The 19,060-nt window shown below is 48.3% G+C and overlaps 1 protein-coding gene across 1 annotated transcript; it reads right to left on the bottom strand.

The window, feature by feature from the left end:
- Positions 1 to 7,905: 7,905 nt before the first annotated feature.
- Positions 7,906 to 17,817, bottom strand: DUSP5 (dual specificity phosphatase 5). The gene is made up of 4 exons (XM_015633901.3): positions 17,268 to 17,817; positions 12,979 to 13,121; positions 11,322 to 11,541; positions 7,906 to 9,543 (listed from the first exon to the last, which is right to left on the bottom strand). The coding sequence occupies exons 1-4, from the start codon at positions 17,659 to 17,661 to the stop codon at positions 9,143 to 9,145; spliced, it is 1,158 nt and encodes a 385-aa protein (XP_015489387.1). The 5' UTR covers positions 17,662 to 17,817; the 3' UTR covers positions 7,906 to 9,142.
- Positions 17,818 to 19,060: the final 1,243 nt, after the last annotated feature.

Here is a 19,060-nt window from a genome sequence, read left to right as displayed (position 1 = left end):
TGCAACAAAGGTTTTTGTTGGAAATTTTGTGGAAAAAAAGCATTGCTCTCTGCTTTTTCTATTTTAAGCTCCGGAGAAGGGATATGTGCTGAGTGGTTTATGGGGTCAGCTGTACTGGAGGGTACCCATAGATGCAACTCCAGACCTGTTTCTGAATGGATCAAATATGGAGGAGAAATGAATCAGGGATGCTGGATCCCACAGATCTGTTGCACCCAGTAGCTATTCTAGCAGTAGGGTGCCAGCCCACAGCGTCCCTTGGCTTCAGTAGGGGCTGCCCTGAAGAGAGACTGGGTCAGCACCTGCTCAAGGCCTCAGAGCAAGGGGGTGGCTTCTTTCATGACATTCCTGAGGCCAGCAGCTGCCCATCCATCAGTCGGGCTCAGGGACAGCCCACAGAGGACAGGACCAACTGGTTCTCATCAAAATAAATCATAAACAAAGGTAGAAATCTGAAGACCTGTTTAATCCCAAGATCCAGGTGAAAGATCGCCAGCTCAGACAACAGTGCAAGACTAGAAAATCAGGAGGTGAATTAAGAGCAGTCAATTTTATTTCCAAAAAAATCTCCTAATGTTCAAGCAAACAGTAAATGCAATCCCAACAGCAGGAGAGCCACACAGACATAAATACATGTCCCCCACCTGCAGGAATGGCTGCTTGCTCTGCAGGTGTTGCTCTTACACAAGATGGGGTGAAGAACCAAGGGGAAGCAGTGGTGCCTGTCTTGGCCCTGGAGGTGTTGCTTGTTTGATGACATACTTGACCAAAGGGATATTTTGCAATCAGTTCCCAACACTGGCAGGACACAGACTGGCAGAGAGCAATGGAGACTCCTTGGGGAAATTGGGGGATGGATACAGAGGAATCTCTGAATGTCTGTACTCAGCACATGTGATGAGCCAGACAGTGGGGCAGAGGCAGAAAGAATCTGTGTCGATCTGTCACCCAGACTGCCTCATTTTGGGGCAGCTTTTTCAGTCTTTGTGGCCAGTACAAACAAAATTACATTTGACAGAGATGCCAGACTGGATATCTGACTTCCACAGAGCATCCTGAAATTCTGAAAAAAAACCCTTTCCCGTTGCCTCTGCTCCTAATTAGCACCCTGGAAAGAGGTGTCTGCAGTAAATTTGTTATTAGATCAGAACAAAAATAGTTTAGGCTGGCCACATAAATTCAACAAAGTAATACATATCTAAACTGATCAGGATCACACTGCCTGGGCTTTACTCCCTCTTTAAGCTATCTGTCTACAGCCTCAGGAGCCACAAAAAAATGTGATTTTTTAACCAGAGAACCAAAACGAGCCTCACGAAAAGGCAAGGTATTTTCACACTAAGGCAGGTGAGCTGCTGACCTTATGGCATCTGACTGACTGTAACAAGCTGCAGCAACTTCACCTTACACCAGGTGGCCTCCCATAAGTGTGAAATTTCCCTCTGTGCTTTGAAGATCAAAGGAAAGCAAAGATAACTTCCAGTTTTGCCATGGAAACTAAAACCACTGCCCCAGGAACTATCTTGGGTCTCACTCCCTATTAGCACTCAGCATTTCTCAGGCTCTTCCCAAGCAGAGCCCAGGGACAGCAGGATATTGTCCTATCACACCCAAGCTGGCAGGCTTCACCGCTGCAATTTTCACCATTCATTACGAATAACAGGCATCTTTATTATCTTTCCCAGCCCTCCAAAGAAGTGTCTTGCTGTTTATTCTACATGGTCTCTCCTAGCCCTGACCTGCTGTGCCGGCTGCCTCTTCTTGCACCCCCAGCTCCCTCATAGAGGGAGGATGAAGAAGGAAATGAGAAGAGAAACCAACATGGGAGCACTGTCTGAAGCCTCTTGGCGGCTTCCCCTGCTGTCTGCAGACATTTCCCATGTGTCCCGACAACCTTTCCCCAGGATCCCACAAGCCACAGCACTGAGTGTGGCAGTAGCTGGCTATGCAGAAGTCTTCTGCTTCCCCCTTCCTCATGGCTGGAGCTTATCCCAATGAGATCTCACAGACAAGTCCAGAAAAACTCCACGTAGCTGAGTTCAGTCATCAGAGCTGCCAGGAGCCACTTTAACACTTAGTAGCACAGGGAACAACTTACCCTCCCCTTCTCTCCACTGGTGGTCCCTGATCAATTCTCTCGAGCATATCCGCCTGCGTCTGTCATGCTGACTGCCAGAAAACCAGCTGCTCTTCACAGCTGGATTCAGTAAACTGAACCATGTCAATGCTTTAGCACTCAGTAGCACACAGATTTCTTGCCACCCACCCAGGGCTCCCATTGCCTGGCAGAATGGCTGTGGTGGCTGTCTGAAAGTGCTCCTCAATTGGTTTTGTTTTTAACTAAGTAATACATTATTATATCCTGAGGGAAAAGAACAAAAAAACCCACAAAAATAAAAGAAAAAATCAAAACCACACAACAAACTCTCTCTTCTAATAAGGAACATATGGAGTCACAAGCACTCTACAATAAATACATCATGGTAACAAGATTTTGTGCTTAGGGTAGTCTTTGTCATGGGTCTAATAAGCATTGCAAACATATGAAAAAAGCTTTATGCCTTTCTCAGAATGAGATTGATATCATTATCCCTGATGCAAGACAGGGTGCAGAGACATACAGATAAGACTCTGAGAAACATTTAGAGAGAAATTCAGGCTCACTCTAGCACCGAAATGCTTCTTGCATGAGCAAAGCCACAGCAGCAAAGCTCTGTTCTACCAATAGAGCAGAAATACTCTCTGCAGAAGTGAGCAGTCCTTTGGAAAACACAGTTTTGCTGCCATAGTCCTTTTCTATATACTCAAGGGACCCATCTGGTCAGCTTGGTCAGTCCAGGTCTCACTCACTTCCTTTATGCTTTTGACAAATGTGGCTGTGCCAGCAGGATCAGCTGCATCACTTGCCCCGGAAATCCACAGGCAGAGCCCACAATTGATCCCAGACTGCCTGACCCCCGGGCTCTTTGTTAGCCACAGTAATTACTTGGGGCAATGCAGGAATTGCTTTGGAGACCTCAGGCTGAAAGCATATCTAGGAGATGATCACAGTTCTGCTCCATCCCTGTTAGGAATCTGCTTCAGCCGCTGGGGCCCAGCCGGATGGAAGTTAATGGTCATGCTGGAATTTGTTAATGGTCATGCTGGAATTTGTGTCAATTGATTTTCCATTTTTGACTTAATGTGATTGGAGGCATTAGAGCAGAGAGGATATACCCTTGTTCCAGTTGAGCCCTGTAGACCTCAAATGCCATTTCAATGCAGAAGCAAGTCTTAGTTCCAATTAGAACAAATGGTTCCTTAAAATAAAGATTTAACGGAAAGATTCATCCAGGGCCTGATCTGAATCCCATTGTGTTCAGGGGCCCTTCTTCCCACCAAGGCAATAGGCTTTGGTTCAGGGCCTGGAGGCAGCTCACAATGTATGGGCAATTTAATAACGAGAGATGACTCACCCACTGTCTGCTTTACAAAGGAATCTCAGAAATGGAGTATCAGTGTGACAGAAATAAACCACTATTCACACACAGACAAACCCCCCCACCCCCCAAAAAAATAAAAAGAGAGAGCCCATAAAAACTACATTATCATTTCATTTGTAAGACATAAGCCTGGTCCGATTAACACTTATTCAAGTGTTTAACTTAACTAATATGATTAGCTCAGAAAACCAAATCTGGAAAAATGGTTATGCCAAAGGGGTTAGAAATTTTACTTGAGGACTTTATCAGTTTGCTTTTCATTTCCAAGCCTCTGACAGTCCCAGCAGATCAGAAACTTTTACGTGGTGTTTGTTTTGAAGTCCTAGCCATGACTGCAGTGAGCATGGGCTGAGGCTGGAGCAGGATTTATATTAAAAGTCTTTCCCACTTCTCCTCATGCATAGCATGTCTTATGGGTCCCATGGATCCCATGCAAGCTTGTGTCCTTGAGATGCTTTCCATCCATGATCTCCCCAGCACAGATCATATTCTGGTATATGAGAACAATCCCTGACAGGAATACGAGAGTCCTCAGGCAATGCTGTCCCTGAGGCCCTTTAAGGTTCTTTCCCCCTTTCTATCTACCATGGTCACTCCTGATCTTGAGTTACTGCCTTTATGGGTTTGTTTGGTGTCCTGCTAGGATCCCCAGAAGCTACAAATAACAGCCAGTGACTTCAATGGAATAAGCTAGGACATGAAAGGGATATCTAGGGGCCATACTCTTCAATAGCTAAACAAGGCTGGAAGAAGTGCTGAGCTTTTCAGCTATTAATGAAGAAGTCATTTGTCTTGGTAACCTTTACATTCCCTGCAAGTGTTCACAGGCAGGACACATAGGGATGTATCACCACTGCTGATGGAAAACATGAACAGATTTGGTAAGCTTTACTGAGATGTCAGAGTACCTTGAATTTTGAAGCTGAAATAAAAAGATTGAAATGACCCCAAAATTTCTAATGCAATGGTAAAATAAAGTAGGACTTTACAACCGAGGCCCTGGTGTCAGAACTCCATTTGATTTTCTCTGATGACTCAACCTATTTCACAAGCTATTTTCATATTCCTTATTTAGCAAACTTACTCATGTCTCAGTAAAAGCCTACGATGCGATAAAGCCAAGAAACCGTAATGTGTGGTGCTGGTAACACCTCCCACGTAAAAAAAAATCCTACTTCCATATTTATGTGGCTCTGCAAATTGGTTCCTGCCTTTTTCTCCCCAGAGAGTGAGCTGGCAGTGTGTCTACTCTCCAATTAACATGAAGCTGTGAAAAGTGGAGATGGAGGGTCAAACTCACCATACCTGGGGAGTCACACTTATTTTTTTCCATGTTAAAGGCACATTTGGACCTTTGACTTTCCTGCAAGGCAAGTGTTGTTTTTAGCATACAAATGACAATGCCTGCAGAATATCTTCTTCCTTCATGCTTTGTCTCCTAAAAAGAGAAGCTCCCACCAGAAGGCAAGAAGCTGAGAAGAGCTGCTCAGGAACTGGGGATGGGCACCTCAGGACCAACTCCCCATGGAGCAGGTCAATTTTACCTGGGTTTTACTGGTAAGGATGCAATTTCTACCTACTTGAAAGCTCTCTAGGCAGGAAGAAGCTGGAGAAAGCCTGTGCTTTGTAACCAGAATAGACTTCAAATCACACCAGCAAATGCATGGACTAAAAAGACACTTAGGAACACTTAAGGACAGCACCCACTCATCCAACTCCACCCTAGATTTCCTCACAATCTGATTTGCAATGATGTAAAGATATGTATTTTCTGTAGCAGTTTCTTGAATGCTTGTGTCTCTTGGAGACAGAAAGGAAAGGCAGCATGTGCAAGGCAGAGCAAGAGGCTGAGCAGCTGCTCTCATGCTTGCAACATAACTGCTCCTTGCAAGCCTAAAGGCAAGGGACCAAAAGCTACATGGCACAAGCCCCTGTTCAGCCCCCCAGGATCTGAAACAGGTCCCAAGAAGCACCAGGACACAAGGGTGCACCATCAGGAGTGTGAATGGAGAGATGTCACATCCCAGCACAGCTCTGAACTAGCACTTCCGTAGGCAACAGAACTTGCAAAATCCTCTTTTTTTCTGACATTTCCTCTCATCTTCTGTGGATTCTGGTATCATAATGGATAAGCTCTAATTAAAACTTTGTCTCAGAGTATACCAGTCCTGCCATCTTTCCCTCATTTGCCTCTTCTGAAGTCTGAAAGCATCCTGATAACTGTCTTCCCCTTGCTGCTATAGCTACAGAGGTCTCTACTTTCCATCAGAATTTTGTTTCTGAGGGCCCTATTCTTCTGCAAAGCTTAGCTGCCAGATGGACACAGGCACATTGAACCAGCTAGTTCAGCCTTCCACCCTTCAGCTCTGACATTCCTCACACACCTGCTTGATCTGAATTCCCATCCTTAGCAATGAGCCACTCAAACCCAAGCTCATTTGGGCTATAAAAGCCTCCTAAATCTTCCCTCCTACCAAATCCAGTGAATTTCCTCATGAATGTGAGGAATGCATGTGAATGCACAAACCACAAAACACAGTGGAACTGTTCCTTTCCCTAAGGATGAAGGCACCTATTGGGTGCTGCTCTCTGGAAGCAGAGAACCAGGGGCCCTGCCCTGCATAAGTGAGTTCAAACACTTATTGTCTTTTCCCAGGTGGTTGCTATCCCAATTTGACACACTCACCTTGATATATGAGTGCTCAGATCATAGGTTCATTCTTTCCCGTGGGAGCAGCATGGCCAGGGAGGGAGGAAGGCACAAAGTCTCAGCCCAGAGCCCTGTGGTCAGACACCTGTGATGTCTTCTCAGAGAGATGGGGTCTGCCAAATTGGCGAAGGGACTGAACTGGGGCCAGAGGTCTCACACTAGCACTGAAGTAGCAGAACAGGCACCAGCATGAGCAAGGGAACACAACCCTCTGGGAGGCAGAACTTGCATCCCACTCTGACTTGGATGCTGGGGCTTCCTTCTGCCAGAAGGAGAGGTGAATTGAGACCAGCCAAGAAGAGGGGACCCCTACCCTGAGCAGGAGCATAAACATTGGTCTCCTGTGTCCAGGCATGACAACAACTCCTCTTCAGGTTCCCACATAGCTGTGGCTTTCTATCCTTGCTGGATCCCAGCCCAGCATCTCCCCCTGCTAACACTATCCACGAATGCACTGTGTTGAGAGCCCAGGATAAGTGCTCCCTTCCCTCTCTGCCAAATACCTGTCTCCTTCACCTGGCCTGTGATGGTTCCAGATGCCTTGGTCAAATCTGTCAAGGTCAGCAGTCCCTCTGTTAACCACTTCAGCCCACTGCCTTGTGCCCTGCAAATATTCCATCATTGACTCTGCAGAGGGTTTCAGCTTTCCCATCCTTAAGAAACAAAGCCAGTTGTCCACCCAGAAGGGTTTAGTGCAGTTTTAAGGAGAACTGTTGGCTGCTCTGTTTCTGTCCAGGTTGTGGGTCTCAGTACTCTGGACATGGCCACTCTCACTAAGCTCAGCAGCCTTTCTGCTTGGGTGCTTGTGGGGGCTGGGAGGCAGAAAGCCCTTTGCAGAATTCTCCAAGGAGATCAATCAAGTCTTTCAGAAAATTAATTGACCTGCTCTTACTAGATCATTTGCCTTATCTCCCTGGTTGCTAGTTCCCATGTTCAGGTTTCCCAGAGCACAGGCAGAGCTGCTGACACATCCCTCTTACACTGGGGAGGAAATCCAAGGCACATCTCCAATAAGACCTTCTCATCTGCCAGATTTGCTTCCCTGGGGGTAAGAAGTTACAAACGGATGTGTATGTGCACACATGCTGTGTAACCAAGATATTTGCCATAAATTTTTCAACTTGATAATTTGGAAGTGCAGATCATAAATGTGCTGCAGTGATGAGCCAGAAAAAGCCTAGAAAATTCAAGATGAAAAGGGGTATCAAATGCATCAGACATGCTGGAACTTCTAACTTAATTTTTTTTTCATTTAAAAAGGTGAAAAGATGAGTAAAACCTACATGGCCTGGTTCCTGGCACCCAGAGGCACTGCATGCCACACACAAGCTTCACTCTAAGGACCAGGGCATGTAGCATCCTTTGCCATGGGTTGGAAGGAAGTGGGGGCTGTGCCTAATTCAGATTTTCATCTTCAGCAAGATGGTAAATCTTATATAAAACATGCATGAATCAAAACAGAAGTGCCTGCCCGGCTGCTGGGAAGTGACGCCACCGTGACTCATGTCATTCTGTTTAAAACAATCCTCCCCCTCACCTTCTCCCCTCTGTAGTGATGCACCTTGGTGGCTTTTCAGCACACAGCACTGTGACACTTTCCCATCTCTTCTGCCTCCTTACACTCCTTTTACACCACGGTGTTTTTCTCAGCTGACCTCTCCTGCCACCAAGCTCTCCCAAAGCACTCTCACAGATCAAAGTACAACATCTTTATTTTCCTGGCATTTTTTTCCTTTATTATTTTTTACACACCATAAAACCATTTCAGGTTTTCTTTCACATTCACGAGATCTCCTGGAAATTATTGCCATTTCCCATATATATTACATATTAAAAAATAATAAAAAGGTCAACAGACAGAAACACTCATTCTGAACTCCCTGTGGACACAGAAGCCAATGTGAGCAAGACATAAATATTTTTTTCTGGACAAAAGCTGACTAGAGGTGACCACACACTCTAAGTAAGTCACATAACACTGAAAAAGACCACTTGACCACACAGGATACACAATGGGAACACTTGGGAAGGGATGGAGAAAAAAGCTGTCTTGAAGCTGAAAGCTTGTCAGGTTTTTTTGGTGTGAAGTCCAGCAATTACAGTGTTTTACAGTGTTATCTGATGGGAAGTGGATGTGATGAGAATTGTGGAGACATTCAAGTATTCTAGGGCTGTTCTTAAATAACAGATGGGAGGATAATAGCTCAGCAGGGTAGCTGATAGACGTTAAGTCCCTGCTTTACTTAAAAGCACATCCAGTACAAAGGCAAATACAGAAGTACAGGAAATGCCACACCTGAATGGACCCACTGGTCGAGGCTGATATCCAGTTACACTGTGGACAATACCTGACACTTCAGAGGCTGGAGCATGAGAGGGGATTTTCACCTGGTTGTGCAACAGTGTCCTGGGAAAGGCACTCCCTCTCCCCACTCCAGCGCTTTGCTACCTGAAACATGACACAGGAGAGGGAGGAGGAAAGCCAGAGAAAGATTTGAACAAATTATCGCTCCCACCACCTCTGTGGTTGCAAAGGTAGTGCTTTTCGTTTTGCTTGCTTCCCTGCTGCTGCTGTTTATTGCTTGAAACTTTAAATAAGGGTCTTTTCAAAAATAAGACTGGAAGGAGATGGGAACTGAGAACATACTAAATGGATTTCTCATCGTTCCCCAGGAGCTGGAAATGCAGTAGTGGGTGCACGTTGTGTGGTTAAAACCCTAAAAAAGCACTTAGTATTTTTTTTTAAAAAAGGACAGTAAAAGTTCAGAAAACCTGCCATGCTTAGACCACTTCCATCTTACAGTCACAGCATATGGGAAGTATGACCCATGACAACCACTCCATCTCAGAGTAAGTGGATGAAGTTTCTCTATTGCACATTCATGAAATGTTCTTGTCGAGGATCACAGTTTGGATCAGGACCACACCAGCTCCGGGCTCCCCATGGTGTTCAGCAGGATGAAGATGCTGTCATTGGGCTGAGCTTCAGCTGGTGGACAGGAGAGTGGATGGGCACAGAGCTCAGCACTGAGGTAGGAAAGGCAAAGCACGAGCCCTCAAAGTTTTTGCCTAAAGTCAGTTCCTCTGCAAAGAAAGATGCAGCTTCTCTTTTGCATGAGGCGACGGGAGGGCTGGGGGTGGAAGACAAGATCTCTGACTCGTACTGTAGCAACTGGCCCATGAAACCGAAGTTTGGTGAGATCAGGCTCCGGCGCTGCTTGATGTAATCGAAGGCTTCGTCCAGGCGCAGCTTCTTTGTCTTCATGAGATAGGCCATGCAGATGGTGGGGGAGCGCGAGATCCCCGCCTCGCAGTGCACCAGGATCTTGCCGCCCGCTCGCCTGACGTAATCTGGGGAGAAAAGCCATTGCAGACATCAGCTGTTGGTGGGGATGGAGGGGACACCGTGACACACCCAGTGCTGGGGGGACACAGCCAGTCTACCAGCACGAGAGACTTGCTCCTCTGTTGGGTACTAGGAATGACAGAGATTAAAAGACAAGGAGCACAAAAGCCAGCTTGTGACAAACCTGAGCTTGGTTTCAGAATCTGTGGATCCTGCTTTGGTTATTTTTGCATTTCTTAGGAAAGTCCATCCCTGTCTCTTTCCTTGTGCCCACTTCTCTTTTGGAACAACTGACATTGAAGAACACTGTGATGCAAGCAATGCTGTACCTGCATTTCACTGCCCGCAGCTCAAAATGTGTAAAGCTCAGCCTGGCCAGCCCTCCCACTACCTGGTCACTCAAAAACTGCAGGGGCTCACATCATCTTTGCTAGAAAAACAGTATTTTTTCTTCAAAATCCTAACTCCCTGCTTGGCCAGTTGGCAGCAAACAGCAGTACCAGGAGGTACCCTTGGGTGGAGAGGCTGAGCTCAGTCCCTGGGGCCTCATCACAAAGCACACAAGCACTGATAGGCAGTTGCTAATTACAGCCTGGTCAAAGGATGCTTGGACTTAAGTCAGGATATAAAAGGCTTATGCAAAGCACCCATTTTGCACAACAGGAGCCACTGTGGTTACTCACACAACACAATGATTGTTATTAGATTAAAGAGAATGTGCTTAAAATAAGCCCTTTCCACACAAAAACACTGTTCAAAAAATAGACTTTTCTCTGCTCTATTGCCTTGAGCAACGTGTTCAAGCTCCAATTTATGGATAACTGTGAGTGTAGTGCTCAGAGAAACACAAAGAGCTAAGGAAGTTATCATTTGCCTGCCTTCAATTGTCTGTCAGGGGACTGCCACCATGACCAGTTATATTTAGCTGCTGAACAAAATAAAGAAGACACGGATTTGAGTCATCCCCAGAATCTACACCACATGCCTAATTTTAAAAGAAAGTGAAAATTAAAGTTTTCACCAAAATCTGGGAGATTTCCAAGTGATCTGACATCTATCAGAAGAGGTTGAAGACAGGACAGAAAGGTGCCATAAATTATTATTTCCCTGAAAGGTATGAGATGTCCCTTTCTGGGAAGGGCAAGGACTCAGAACCCTCAGGTCAGGTTTTTATAATTCTGCCTGCACTGTTGAAGGACTCAAACTCAGCTGAACAATGAGTCCAGTGAGTCTATAACTGTGAATATTCCCGGAGGGCAACAGCACCGTTTTCAACACGATCTCCATCCAGGCTCAGGCTTCTCCACCCCACCAAACCATCTTGTGCTTCTCAGGGAGAATCCTCTCTCCTGTGCTCCCTGGCACAGCTTCTGTTCACTCACCCACCCTGCCGAAGCCAGGAAGATTTGAAACTGAATAGCACAAACTTTTCTAAAGGCCTCCTCATTTTGTTGTTTTGGGGTATTTGATTAAAGGGTGAGATATCAGTGTGATCAAAAGAAGGAATGGAAAGAGCTTTATGATAAGGGGGTGATGGGACACAATGGATTTCTAGGACCCCACCTTTGGGATATCTCAGCACTGACTCTGCTTCACCTGGTTGTTACTGAGTCTGGTATGAAAGTCCAAGGAACTGGTGTTTTTTCCTTCATAAAATTCAGTAGACTTCAATGTGTATTTTATTTTAAAATTAATTAAATGAATAAAAATTCATTTATTGATTTTACATTTTAAATGAATTTAAAATACATGTAGATCTGAAAATTTGTTAATTTGTACCTACCAATGAAGTCTATGGCTTCCTGGAAGTGAGAGCTGATGTCTGCTGTGTGACTGTCCTCCACTGGGATCCATTTATAGCAATACTGGTCTTTGAAGGAGTCTGAGCTTTTCCTGGAGACATTTAGCAGGGCTGTGATGTGCAGGTTGGCGAGAAACTCGCACTTGGAAGCATGATAGGCACTACCAAGGTAGAGAAAAGGCAAGATTTCGACTGGACCACCCTGGAAGAGAAGGAGCAGAAACATGTAATTATTTTTTGATTTAATTTCATTTTTTCTTTTCATTCTTGGGTCCTGAGACCCAAGAGCAACCAAGGGAGCCCATGTGGATGCCTGCTTCCCCCCTCTCTGGCGTTTTTGGACCCCAATGCTGGTGGCCAATGAATCAGTCCCATGGCAAAGCCCATGCAGGAAAAATGTTTTCATTTTCTTGTCCACATCTTCAAGGTCCAAAGTCAGACCCAAGCTATTCATGTGCAGGATATTTGTGGCTTTCTTTAAAGTGCTGCCCCTCGCAGTGCACCCAAAGTGCTTTCACGTGTGGCACCCATTCCCACTGAGCCTTTACCAAATTAGGGGCAAGGCAGGGAGCCACATCCAGCAGGGAGGAAGATTAGGTAAGACAGAGGAAGAGGCTGCTTTGGCTCAGACAGGGCTTAGCCCCTCTGGTCACATCTCCAAAAGTGAAACAAAGCAAAAAAATTAGACATAGGCTTTCCATCCCCCTTCACCCCACACCTCTCTGGAGCACAGCACCTTCTGCGTCACCCACCCTGAGATGCCATCTCAGTTCCTCCTTCCTCAGCACAAGCAAAGGCTGGATGACGAGACAGCAAAGAAAAGCCACCGTCTGACACAGCTTTCTGAGCTGGCAGGTAACTTTCCATGATGCACAGGAGCTACTGCCACCCCCCAGCTGCAAGAAACTGCCTTTCCACTCCCCCTGAACTGCCCCCACGGTGGGTTCCCATGCATCAGGGACAGCTGGCAGCCGGCCAAGGTGGCAGGAGGATGCCTGGTGTGGGAGGTACTCCCAGAAGAGCAGAGAGGCATCACAAGGGGACTCCCCTGAGCAGCAGGAAATGCACGCCCTGGCGGAAGTGTCCTGACCGCAGGGTGACATCTCGAGCACACATAATCCCCGGGCAGGGTGGGCACAAAATGACTTCCTCTGTGGAACCCCCACTTCCCCAGTCCAATGGTGGGTCTCTCTTCTCAGATGCACTGGCCCCTCACCAGCCTCAAATTCCTCCTGGGATCTCAGAGGAGTCGTGGACAAAATGTGTTCCTTTTCCTGCTGGAAAAGTGACACTCCTGGCAGCCTCTCCCCTGCCCATTTCTCAGTCTCCTGGGGAGGTGTGAGCTGCTGATGGCTGATGCTGTCTGGGTGTGCGATAAGAGAGTTCATAAATATGGTTTTGGGGCTCGAAACAGTGTTTTGCCTCCTTTTAATTTTGAAGCCAGGCTGAGGTGATGCTGACCAGCAGCACAGAAGGACAACTTATCCAGCATACAGGCTGTCAGCCTGGACTGTGGCAATTTACTGACAGCCCATGGCAGCACCAGGGCCCCTGCCACCCTGCCAGCCTCCAACAGAGCCCAGGGGCAGCAGGGAGAAGTCCCAAGGGAAGGGTCACCCACCACAGCCATGACACACACCTGGTCGTAAGCAGGTTTGTGGTTGGCACTCTGCTTCTCACAGTGGCTGGCAACGTTCCTCTCTGCCTCCGTCCTCTCTGGGGAAATGAGTTTTCCATTCACGCAGCACTCAGGATATTGAGAGTTAAAGGTTTCATATCCCCCTAGGGAAACATTGAAAAGAAGAAGATATGAATATTTCCCTCCCAAAGACTGGTTTAATTCAAGTGAAGGACAAACAAAGCTCCAGTGCTTGCAGCGCAGTGGGATAAGCTGTGTCCAGCAATGAGCTCCAGGGGAGGGTCAATGAAGGATAGTGCTCCTCTGGGAAAATGGGTTTGCTTAAAATACCTTGGACACCCAAGGAAAAACCTCTGATACCACTGACAATTATTAATTTGCCAAAACTCGGTGAATCCAGCCTAAGGCTGTTAGCAAATGTAATTCTGTTGAGTCTAGCAACCATTAACTGACTAAAAAACATCCCCCCCAGGTTTCATACATGAGCACTAATTCCAGAATTTGAAGAAGAGATTTCTGTACTCAGGAGTCATCTTTTCTAAACCTGTCATTAATATATACACTGTGACAACAGACAAAATATTTTATTTGCATTTTTAAATGGACATAAACTCGAGGGGGATGCTTGCATCTGTCTCATTAATCACCACAATGCAGAAGACAGTGAAGTAATGAAGATGGTCCCACTGAAATCAATCTATTAAATAACAGCTATAAAACTTAATGAAATCCTGTGACAGCATTTGACAACTGAATAGCCCCACATGAGCTATTCTACACGGTTAAGTACTGCGCTCATTTCATTCAGTGCGCTGCTAATGAGAAGGAATTAATCCTGTTATTACATTGTTACTCAAAGTTTGTCGTCAGCTAAATTGTTGCCTGTTTCCAGGCTGGGAATATTCTGCATAGAAGCAGAACATAATCTCAAAAATGAACCTGAGTAAGTCAGGTAGCAGAAGCAGCCTGGAAACGTCAGTGGTGTGCCACATGTCTGCCACCTGTGCTTTCTCAGAGCAGAAATGAATGGCCCATGAACAGCTACATTCAATAATCCCTCAGCGTGGCCCTCAAGTAAACAAGGCTTGGAAGGCAAAGCCTCCCGTTGTGATTCATTCATCTGCAACTGTTTCACCCTGATAAGCTGATCTGGTGCGGGTGCCCGGGTGCAAGGAAGGATTTTGAAACAGGGGAAGTGCTGAAGATCAGAGCAGCCGCAGACCCCCACCAGCCTCACTGCCAGGACAGCCTGGTACAGCCACCTCTGACAGTACAGCCCCAAAATGCCAGTGTCTCATCTGTTTGCAATGTTTTAGCAGATGTGAGCTCAAATTCATGACGTGCTGCTGTCGCCTACTCATTCCCGCCGTGAGGTCCTCGTGTTGCAAGTGGCCAGCATGATCCAAAGCCTGCTGAATGTGATGAAAGTCTGTTTTCCATGACAGAGGGCAGGAGAGTGACTTTAGCACTCAACACCTGCACCTTTCCTCCTACCCCCAGCCACATGCTGCCAGCTCGTCCCAGAGCTCACAGCATGAGGCAGTGGTCTAAGCAGTCAAGTGACCATGGAGACCATGGTGGTGGTGGGAGGTGTTCGATAAAATGATATCCACAACAACTGGGTTGAATAAAAGATATCCCTAGCAACTCACAGTGTGAAAAAACAACAAACACAAGAAGCTCTCCAGAGTTCCCTGATCTCCAGCTGCCCTTCATGGGGTGAACTTTTAAATCCTCTTGTTTTGCATAGCTGACCTTATCTTCCCCCAACCCCCCAGTCACTGCCATTGCATAGGAAAAATATGTGCGGTTTATATAAATAGCCATGATCCCTATTTATGCCCTATGCTGTTGCTTTTACTCTTGAATGAACATAGAAATCTGCCCAAGCCAAACCTCCATGTGTGTTTGAACAGAAAGAATGTCTAGTGTCGCGTGGGGCAGCTAACACATGCAGCTGGTGAATGGTTAATTACAAGCCTTGGGGATCAGGATATTTGCAGGCCATTCTTACAGTGAGTCATCTGCTCATCCCATCCTCCAGCAATCTCCTCTCTTCCCCCTCCCCACTCAACCTACCTTCCCTGAGGTCATTTCTGCAAATACTCTGTTGCTCATCATGGAGAGCTGAGCTGCACTTCCGTTTTAATCAATAAGTAATAGAATCGTTATCAGCGCCGAGGGAGGACCTGTTATTTTATCTTTCTTTTTCTCTGACACACAACCACTCTCACCATGCTGGGGCTGAGCTCACCCAGAGTGAAACTGCACCTACACAGATGAAAGATGTGACCCTGCAAGCCAGAAAGCAACAGAGGGAACAGGGAACAGGGCCCTATGTAATGACCCGCTTCCAGCTGCTCTCTCTGGGACCAGATCCTCAGGATCTTGATGACCTCCTCATATCTTATGGCCACGAGACCCTCCCTTAGCACTTAAGGAGCCAACACATTCTTCCAGCTCTCCATGCCTAGGGAGAACAGGAATGTAAGGGGAAACCTCAAGGAGGATTTTTCCTGGTGGTTTTATAGCCTATTATTTGCAAAGTTAGTAGCAGAGGCCTCCAAAGGACCCTTTCTCCTGATCAGAAGCCAGTGTTCCAGGGTGATTTATATCCCCACTGTGCAAAGGATCTTCCCCCAGGCCACAACAGCTTCCTGGGGGTCTGTCACCCCAGTGAATCACCAGCGCTGCCCACTGAGTCATGGGCCTGAACCCACAGCCCTGAGCACTTCCAGCAAAGCAAAAGGAAACTGCAGCAGGAAAAGCAGGAAACTTTCTCATCTACTGAAAGGAAATGTCTTTAGCCTCAAATCGGCAGGCTTTCAAGATACAACACTTCACAACTCAAGATGTACAAAGCAGAGCCTACACTAACCCCTCACCCTGGATAAACTGCCTACAACCGAAGTCACCACTTTAAAGTGTGGGGCTGGCACATGAGGAGGAAAGGATGATTGTGTGGCCAAACAAGTAGTTTGAGAGTCAGCAGAGCTTAATTCCCTAGTTTACCACACATTTCCCATCTTGACCCTGAAGATATTTCTTCATCTCTAGTTTAGCGTGGTCCCTAAGGATTTGAATGACACAGTGCCAGTATCTCTACTCTCCAGTAGCAGAATATGTGCTTTTGGGGTGACTGTCAGATCCAGCAAAGGCTGATAGTGGCTGGACAGAACCAGGATGGTGGCAAACAGCCGGGGAGCATCCCCCTACCTCAGTACCAGGCAATACCAGGCTGAACATGTCTCTGCCCCAGCGGGAGGTTGTTACAGAAGGCAAAAACTGGGTACATCAGGACAAAAACTAGCGATAAAAGGCTTGTTAAAAGTGAATTAACCCAGGCCCATTAGAACACGGGCAGGCTTTATTCAAGAAACATCGCTTGGTTTTCTCCTCATTTTTATGGCCTCACGGAATGGCAAGGGGCTTTTTGGGAACTCCTGCCTCGGCCTGGTGCGGCCGCCGCGTGTGCGGAGCTTGGGGCGGGAGCGGCCCCGGCCGGACACGGCCGCGCTCCCCGAGCAGGTGGGGGCTGCGCTGGGAGAACCGAGAGGGCACAAGGACAAAGGCGCTGCCAGAAGTGGGGGGAGGTAGGGGCGGGAGGACAGGGAAAGGGCGGGCTGCTATGCTCGCTATGCTGTTTATCGTTTTATTAGCCAGGTTTACACGGAAGGAAAACAAAGAACCGCAATCGAAGGACTGTAATACACGTGAGGGGAGGAAGTATTTCTGTCCCCCGACGAGCCCCGGAGTTTCGGCTCTAGTTTCCCTTGCCAGAGTCGATATGCCCGACGGAGACAAACCTCTCCGCCCTCGGTGGAGGAGCGGGCATCGCTCCCAGAGTTTTCGGGTGCCCAACACGGGCATCCCTGTGTCACCGGGCCGAGAGCGAATAGCGGTGGCCTCGTCTCTCCTCATATCCTCAGGGCTGATTTTGTTTCCCAAGCAGAGCCGATGTCTCTTCCCCTTTGATAACCTGCAACTTTTGCTGTTCTTTACTGATATTCTCTGCTTTCCCCTCAGCCTCTTAAAAGCGTGGCGGGGGTGAACGGAAAGGCATTTCGGCTCAGCTCGCAGAGTCTATCCGGGATTTATTTCCAGTAGGTGGAAAAGAAACAAAATCCCCGCGTTACCTCCCTGCCCTCCACCAATAATCAGGTTCACTGCAGGGCGAAGGAGAGGGAAGGGGAGCACCTCGGGGCGGCCGCCAACCAGGGCAGCTTTGAGGGTCGATCGCGCCGTTCTCCCCCAGCCCCTGTCCCTCAGGTCCCCGCTACCCCTCTCACCTTTTAGGAAGCAGACCCTGGCCCCGGCCTCCGGCAGGCTGGAGAGCAGGGCGTTGAGGACAATCTGGGCTGTGCTCTCCTTCTTCAGCTTCTGCCAGTGGCTCGTGTCCTGGTCCAGCACCACCACGGCCGCCAGGCGGGCAGCCCCCGCCGCCCCCTCGCCGCCCAGCAGCAGCCGGGCTCGGGCAGCCGCGTCGGGCACCACGAAGTGGAGCGGCACGGCCCCGCCGCGGGCCCGCCGCATCACCACCGAGTTGAGGTTGACGTTGAGCGAGCCCCGGAGGCAGGAGGCCGAGTAGGACAGGTAGGGTCGGCAGTCCAGCACCAGGCAGCGGGAGGGCTCCTTCCGCAGCAGCTTCCGCAGCTGGCGGCAGTCGAGGGACGTGACTTTCATGCCGGCCGAGGGTCGCGCCCCGTCGCAGCCGGGGCAGGAGCGGAGAAAACGGCAGGAGGGTGCTCGGTGCTAGCGCGGAGCCGGCGGCGATGGGACGGGACGGGAGGGAAGAAGGCACCGCGGGGCCGCACCGAGCCCGGGCAGGGAATCCCGGCCGGCGCCGCCGGGCATTTATATGAATGGGAGGCCGGGCCGTGACGACGCTGCCCAAATAAGGGGAGTGACGCGCCCGCCTCCCAAACATGGACATCCCCCGCCCCCCGCACCGCCCCCTGGCGGGGATCCCCTCCCTCCCCAGCGGCGGCAGGTCAGCATCGGAGGCAGAGGAAGCTGAAAAACGCTGCAAAAATTCTCCACTCATCCGCTGAGGCTCATCCCGACATCACCCCCGCCCCCTCCCCAGCGCGTCAGGAGAGTAGAGAAGCGTGCCGGGGGGGCGGAGGAGAGGGAGGGAAGGGAGGGAGGAAGGAAGGAAGGAAGGGCAGAGCTGGGGTAGGCTTCTCTCACCAGGTTGCGAATGGAGTTTCAGTTCCCTTTATTCCCCTTCTCACTCTATATCCTCACCCCCAGAAAAGCCTGAGCCCAGGCAGACCTGCCTGCGAGAGCTCTGCTGTTTGCGGGATGGGAGCTGCCCTCTCCTACATCCCCTCAGAAAGAGCTGGGTCCCCTGCTTAGGCCATGGTTTGTATTAAGGCATTTTCGGCAACCGAGACTGCCTGGGGAACAACCCCGAGGATGTCACTACTTAGTTTACAGTCTAAGGAACAAACAAAGAGTAACCAACTGGGACAAAGCAAGATGTGCCATTTCTGCAAAAATTAGTGAATGCTCTGAAACAATGGGGACAAGGATGAGAGAGCCACCTGCAACATAAAAATTGCCGGTATGGCTGTTTGAGGGGAGGGCCCCTTTCCCTGTGGCTGCAAGATTGTGTCTCAAGGACTTGCAAGACTTACACCACTGACCATGCCTGTGCACAAAAGTCATGACACTAAGATGCATAGGAATCAGGAAATTTGGCACTTGCCCTTTCATTGTAAATAGTTTTGTAAAGAGACCAAAATGATAAGTGGAAATTCCTAGAAGAAGTTAAGCAAAAGGATGAACTCCTGTCAAGCTCATTACAGCCTGGGCAGATGACAGTGGAGCTATCTAAGAGCAGGGTGTCATTTATTCTGATGGTGCCCTGAAAGAATGCTCACCTCAACAGCAGGCAGGAAGTGCCATCCCTGCCTCAAATTGCCTGCAGCTGAAACAGAAAAGCATGAAAGACTGTGTGAAGAAAACGTTCAAGGTGATTGAAAGAATGGCAGCTACTGGTTTTGAAGCAACTCCTCCTCCTCCTCCTCCTCCTCCTCCTCTTCCTCTTTCAATATCCCTGTAGTCCTCCCATCTGGCT

The sequence above is a fragment of the Parus major genome, chromosome 6 (genome assembly GCF_001522545.3).
Source record: "Parus major isolate Abel chromosome 6, Parus_major1.1, whole genome shotgun sequence".
In the NCBI taxonomy this organism is placed as follows: domain Eukaryota; kingdom Metazoa; phylum Chordata; class Aves; order Passeriformes; family Paridae; genus Parus; species Parus major.
The sequence above is the reverse complement of the archived record's forward strand: the minus strand, read 5'-3'. Positions and strand labels throughout refer to the sequence as shown.

Bases quoted from the DNA above. Each gene is read 5' to 3' on its own strand.
- DUSP5 (XM_015633901.3), bottom strand. From the start codon at position 17,661: ATGAAAGTCACGTCCCTCGACTGCCGCCAGCTGCGGAAGCTGCTGCGG. The intron at 13,122-17,267 runs GTGAGAGGGGTA...ATGTTTCCCTAG, and splicing joins CAGGGTCTGCTTCCTAAAAG to GGGGATATGAAACCTTTAAC. The intron at 9,544-11,321 runs GTAGGTACAAAT...TTTTCTCCCCAG, and splicing joins GGAAGCCATAGACTTCATTG to ATTACGTCAGGCGAGCGGGC.